Source organism: Dacryopinax primogenitus (genome assembly GCF_000292625.1).
Source record: "Dacryopinax primogenitus strain DJM-731 SS1 chromosome Unknown DACRYscaffold_7, whole genome shotgun sequence".
In the NCBI taxonomy this organism is placed as follows: Eukaryota; Fungi; Basidiomycota; class Dacrymycetes; order Dacrymycetales; family Dacrymycetaceae; genus Dacryopinax; species Dacryopinax primogenitus.
The window spans coordinates 519,035-525,641 of record NW_024467204.1 but is presented as its reverse complement, the minus strand read 5'-3'; the positions used below and the strand labels follow the sequence as shown (position 1 = coordinate 525,641).

At 48.9% G+C, this 6,607-nt stretch overlaps 1 protein-coding gene across 1 annotated transcript; it reads left to right on the top strand.

The window, feature by feature from the left end:
- Window positions 1-2,195: 2,195 nt before the first annotated feature.
- DACRYDRAFT_106755 (uncharacterized protein) lies at window positions 2,196-2,635 on the top strand (the record flags this gene model as incomplete). Its single annotated transcript, XM_040768323.1, has 2 exons — window positions 2,196-2,323; window positions 2,377-2,635. 2 exons carry the CDS (start codon window positions 2,196-2,198, stop codon window positions 2,633-2,635), a joined length of 387 nt encoding a protein of 128 aa, XP_040629585.1.
- Window positions 2,636-6,607: the final 3,972 nt, after the last annotated feature.

The window sequence follows — 6,607 nt, the reverse complement described above, 5'->3', positions numbered from 1 at the left end:
ATGGATGCAGAAGTTACCCACCTGACCCACAAGCTTTGAGTGCAGAGTGACATGCAGAAGAGTATCCTGACCTGTCAGAGAGACCTCAAGATCAACCAAGAATCTTTGATGAAACAGCTTATTGACCAGCAAGCTGCACTCAATGAGCTTGAGTTTGGTCGACTCCCAATACAGGACTTTTGGCAAGATATTCTTTGATTAATCATCATGGAAGCAGCACAGCAGGATCCAAAATCTTGCAGATGAGAGGGAAGATATGCTGGAAGTCACTTGCCAGGTGTTTCATCTCAGAGGTCAATTGTCCCTTGATCTTGAACTTTGCTTTGGCCCAGAACTATGTTGCCAGATCCATCCCCAGCCATGCTCCACAAATATTCCGCTTCTGCCCCCATCCAATGCAGGGATTTTGTCTACATGGTCTGGTAATACATCAGTTCCTCATGAAGTTGCTCCTCTGACTGCATCAGCTTCTAATGTCCCTCAAGACGTATTGGCGCACAGATATCAAAACCCATTCCTGACTACAAGCTTGCATGTGACTACATTGACTTGGTTGCACCAAATTTAGCAAGATGCAATTGTCTTTGCTGGGTATTCAAGCATCCACTATCCCCTTGCTCCCAATAGCTTGACTTTGTGGCTCTATTGATGTACTCAAGGTTTTTCTCTGCTGCTTCTCAGGGAGCTCAATGTGGACTTGTTCAGGAAAAAGGCTTGCTGGAAGTCAGGGTCGCAGAGCACAGCATATGACAACAAAGATATACAAGTGCTTTGTCAAGGTGCTCCAAATTTGATGCATTGAACTCTGCACATGAGCTGGTGGCATTTGTTGATGACCATGTCACTCCTCAGCCTGGAATGGGTCAATACACACCTTGACTTGGACTCACTTCTCTCCACCCTTATTCATCATCAATCTCTTGTACCTTTGAGGATGAATCTCAACGAGCCCACTACAATTGGATTATCTTGATGAGGAAACACACATGCTTCACCTCATGGAGAATGACCATCCTCTCAGTATGGTTTGCTTGACCACCTTGAGAGAGCTATATTGCATTTCAGGTGGCCAATTTTTGGGAGGCTTTGCTTTATGTGCTTGACTTAGGTGCCTGAACCTGACATGTGCAGTGCTGAACTGCTATGATTGGGATAGTGAGATGTCTCACATAGTCAGCTTTTTCATTGGGTTGCCACTACTCAAAGACCTTACATTGCTCACAGATTCTCCCAATTTTTTTGCCATGATTTTTCCCACTCTAATATCTGTCTGTAACTTCAAGGGTACAGGGTCATTCTGCCATGCATTAGCGTGCAGCCATTTTCTGACAGCTGCATCTCTTCCAGGTGTGCTGCCCCAGCTGGATCATTTGGAACTTGGCTGCATACCCCATGCAGTTGATTTCTTGTCTTGGATCAAGTGGCACAAGGAATCAGGCCTGCAGCCTCTCACTCATTATCACAGAAATCTGGTTGTTTCAACAGAGGATGGCAAGAGGGCTCCTTGGAAAGAGAAGATAGAAGTGCTGGGTGTTGTGTGGGCAGGTGAAAGTGTAAGTGATCCATGGACTATGGAACAGGTTGAATAAGAAAGTTGAGCATTGTTAACGACACCTGTGGTGATTGAAATTGGGCCTTTTATGTTGAAGTATGCTATAGCAAGGAATGTGTTGATGATTTTGAAGGTGTTCTGTGTGTGTGACCATGTAATTAAGCAGCAAGCACAGAAAGAGGAACAGCCTCATCTAATGTGCTGCATGTCAGCCCACATGGGCAACATGAGAAGCACCAAATGATTCAATATCTGGCAGGGGGGGACTGACTTGGAGCAGCTGTACTACAGGCTCTAGTTTATCAACCACAACAGGTTTGCAGTCATGTCCAGTCATATTTCAAACTTGCACAGCATTCACTTCCCCCATGCGATGCACCGCAGCGCACAGTTCCGACCGGAGCCGAGATGCTTCTGCAGCTTGCTGGCAGTCTTGTTACTGTTGTGCTGCGCTCAGTGCGTGACCGCGAGGAGGGCGCAACCGCGCAGCATCGTACTGGTGGGACAGCTCGACCTGTGAGGACAAGTATAAATATGCCGTTGGTGACCGTTGGTGACCACCCCAGACCAGCCCGCCCCTCCCGATAGCTAACCAGCACAAAAGCATACCCCACCCCTTGTATATCCAACCCTAAACATCATAATGCCCTTTCTAAATGCGCCCCTTCCCACAGTTCCCTTTGGCAACGTATCGAGCCTGCCAACATACGACCAGGGGATGTACAATCGTGCACCTGCTCAGTCTCACCCAATGACGATGTACCCACTCCCGTACGTTCCTACCCTCCTCACCGGTTCCAACCCCGCTCAGTCGCTTTCTACAGATCATACCGTGCGGCAGTAAATGCTTTCAATGCACCTTCGTCTGTCCCGGCGCCTCTCCCGCATCGCCCCAGCTTCGTCTTCCCTAGTCTCGGCAAAATAGCTGCTAGTGCCGAAGAGCGACGTGCTGCCGAACTTGCTATGCGTGTATTCGAGAGAATCGAGCGAAAAGAGCTGAGAAAGGAGGAGAGGACAGCGAGGAAGACGCAGAGAAAAGAAGAGAGGGCAGAGCGAAGGGCCAGGAGACATCACCGGCTTTGATTCGTCTCAGACTCAACTTGTCGACGTTGTTATTGAAGGGTGATCCCCTTAGAGGTTATATCGTATCAATAGATAACATTGTTGTATTACTATTGCACTGTCTATTCTAATTATTGCAACATCTACCCTCTTGAATTGTTATTGTACAAACCACGGTCTTGCAATTGGCTTGGTAGCACCGCCCCGTTGAATGAGATGTCCAACTCATCGACCGCGGTTGTTGCTGCGACCGCTTTCCACATTGATTGCTTCTCATCGATAGCGTCCAAATGCTCGAGGACTGCGCACGCCCCTCTCGCACGATAAATGTGCTCTCTACGACTAAGGGAGGACTACACTGCGCGACCCATAGGCAAATCTCCCGTTTGGTCGACATGCAACTGTACGAAGACAGCCTGGCTAAGCCTCTTACGGCCCCGCTCACCGGTGCCTCCTCTGTCGCACCTACGTCCTGGGTCCGAGGGGGCCGAAGGATACCCCTATCGTGCTGAGCACCTCTACTCCTGCGGCCTCGAATCTGCACATGGATCGGTCTCATGTGGCCACTGTAGGAAGCCAAGTCCCTCCGTGGGGATTATCCTATTCACGTCTATTTCATGTACTGACCAGCATAACCAGATACGAGGATGTCCCTGCACCCGAAGAGCGTCTGCACTCCTCCAGAACTCGAACGATCCCTCACATCCTCCTCCGTGCCCTCGAGCCCGAGTCCCACCGGCAAACAAGGCGTATTCACAACCTCATCGAGGCGACCCGTGCTGCTCGTGCGGGGGAGTCGAGGTGGTGACTGGTTGATGAGGAAGAGAGAGAGGTGAAACCTGAAGCGACAGCGAGGCCCGGACAGAGTGGTGACCGTCTCTACAACGAACGCAACGTCACTACACATCAACCTGCAAAGCTCAAACGGGGCTACTCTGCGATCTCCGCCCACACGGCCACGAGGCACACAATCATGGCGCTCTGACCACCACACACAACATGTCCACTCCAGATCGTACCGTACACATAGAGAGATCAGGGACGTGAAGAGGAGGGGTTGTGTAGGCTGTGGTGAGTACGGGAAGGGGAGAGAGGAGATGACTGGCAGGCGTGGGTCTTGTACGTAACCAGCTGGCCAATTCCATGTACCATGTCAGCCTTGAAATTATTTGTATCATGATGAATATATAAGAACTAAGTTCTTTCCATGAGAAGGCGGCTCTCCGACAGACATCTCCCGAGTAGACCACTAACTGTGCTTTCACTTTCTGATCTGAGAAAAGATGTCGTTGAAGCAGCTGATATCCCCCGTTTTTGCGTTTTTATTTGTGCATAGTCATGATGCAGATTATCCATCAGTAGAATGGCATGAAAGATCAGGAAGTGAGATGCCTGTTGTTTGCAAAGCATTGAACAATGGATGATGCCTGTCTTCTATGTATATGGATCATAGGTATGATTTGGGAACATGCAATACATCAGCACTAAAGTTCAACATATGATGAAATCAGCAACACCTCTTGGTGCTCTGTCCAGCATCTGAGAAATTTGCACATGCATTTGAGGTGCTCTAATGCAAAGCTGACACCACCCTGGCTCACCTGAGACATCTCAGTGGCTGTGAGACCCAGAACATTAGTGGCTTTCAACAGAGCTGCATGGTAGTTGTGCAGTGCATCTAGCAATAACATGAGCTCTTCCCCAGACAAAACAGTTGATAATATACCTATAGTTTCAAGGCACACCATCAAGTGGAGGCTGAACACAAAGGTTTTGGGTGAAGCTGCAATGTATTGGGGTGACCTGACTGCCAAACAACCACTAATCATCCAAAAGCCTGACATCAGACCTCTTGGTGGTCCTCACATGCTGGCTTCAGGATCTCTCATGGTATCAGTCATGTTGGCCACAGAGAGTAGTGAGGGTGGTATGGGAAGAGGGTCAATAATCCTGATACATCAACAATTGACCATGCTCAGCATGTCACACAAGTCAGTATGGGAGAATTGGAAATGGTAGTAGGGGGGGTGCTGTAGTAAACCAGTATCAAGGCTGAACCACAAGGTGTTGGAAGTCATAGATGACCAATCATGTCAACATTGGACTCAGGCAGGACAAAGCCATGCCTTCGGAAGTTGATGGAGGTATTGCACATGTATCAGTGGGAGGGGATGGGATCTCAATGGTAACCCTTCATTGATTGGGCAGAATCCAGGGGATGTCGGATGGGGAGGGGTCCAGAGTTGCCTGTCACCTAGACTTTGGCAGCATAGTGCAATGCCAGCAGAATCAGCATGGACATCAGGTAAACAGGGTGAGCCATCAGGAGTGTAGTCAGGGGTTCGGTTGCTCATAGATGAGAACCTTGCCAAAAGAAAGGGTGTTGGGCTTGCCTCATGAGCTTTTGTAGAGATTGAGCACAGGTCAGACCTCTCAGCTCTAGGAGAGTGGCCTATCAGCAGAGACTTTGGATACATCAGCACCAGTCATCTGGAAGTCAACAGTCTTGGCTGGAGCACCAGCCTTTGGAGGGTACAACGAAGAGTCAGGTGTGTCACCAGGTCATTGAGTACCTTGGTCTTACTACCTGAGGTCAATCAACATGATCATGGAAAGTTCACCTCCTTCAAGGGAGATCAGTGTTTTGGGTCATACTAGATGGTGGGATTCCTGAGAGACCAAGTCTGAGGCTTCTGTGCCCTCAGACTGGTGCCTACATATACATGCCAGAGGAAACAAAAGGAAGCAATAGACTGTGGCTGAGAAACTGTACTTGTCCATCTTACCTCAAGGCAGACCTTGTGACTGACGGTCTCCTGATCATGGGCAAAGTCTCCCAATCTCCACACTAGGGTTCACCCCTACTTCTCAATTGTCAGCCAAAGCCTGGCCAAAACATGCTTCAAGATCCAATCTGATCCTGATCACCTATACTTGAGTCATAGGCACTTTAAGTAAGTAGCCAACATTGCCAAAAGGTGGCTACTTGTCTTCAATCTGTCGAAAGCCTTGCTGAGGCCCATGACCAAGGCCTGTGAAGAGTCGAACATGATTGATTGGCTGGTCCAAAAGGTGTCTGAACCCCAACCCCCTATGCCTTAGGCCCCAAAGTCCTTTGGGTGTTCTAGCAACTTGACAAAGGGGTCAAAACTCTAGTCAACATAACCAACAGTCTTGAGCGAATGTGCAACTTGAGTGTTCAGTCCTTGCAAAAGGTGAACAATCACTGATAGCCTTGCCATCTATCCCAAATGGGGAGAGAGGCCTGTCAGAAGGGGCTTCTCATCTCTGATAGCCTCAAATGAGGGGTTGAATGTGTCGAAACAGTGGCATTCAAGCCGAATCAGAGTTTGCATAGGAGTTTGCAGAGGTCAAACCCTGACATATAGCTGAAGGGGGTGGTCCCTCATACTTGCACCTTTGTTTCCTATATGCACAGGGTTTGGGCAAAAGCACTCTTGATCAGTGCCTCTCTCAGGAGCTCTTCACCTTCCAACACTTCCTCATGCCCCATTTGCCTCATGCTGGTTTTTGCAACCATAATGGCATTATACCAATCCCCCTCTCAAACAGTTGGAATACCGACCTGCACATCCCTTTCAAGGCACTGCCTTCAAAGTCTGTGTCATCCTGTTACCCTGCCTTCAGTTGGTTGAGGGGGTTGCATAGAGCTGTGGGCCTTTTTGTGGCAGGCAGCCCTGGCACTGATTTGAGGTGGGTTATCTTGCATCTACCATGAGGCATCAAGTAATAGGTTCACAGCAGTGAGGACATAATAATGCACATGCTCCAAGGTCTCCTTAATTGTCTCCCTGTCAGGGCACCAGCTCATTGCTTGGTCAAGAGACATGACTAAGCCTTTATGACATGGAAGTAGCTGGTATACCTTGGCATGTGCTGGAACCTGCTGGAAGGATTGGATGGTCAGGTGACCTGCTGTGCATGGCTGTGCATGACCTCATATGACCTCATCCTTGGTCATATCACCTGATC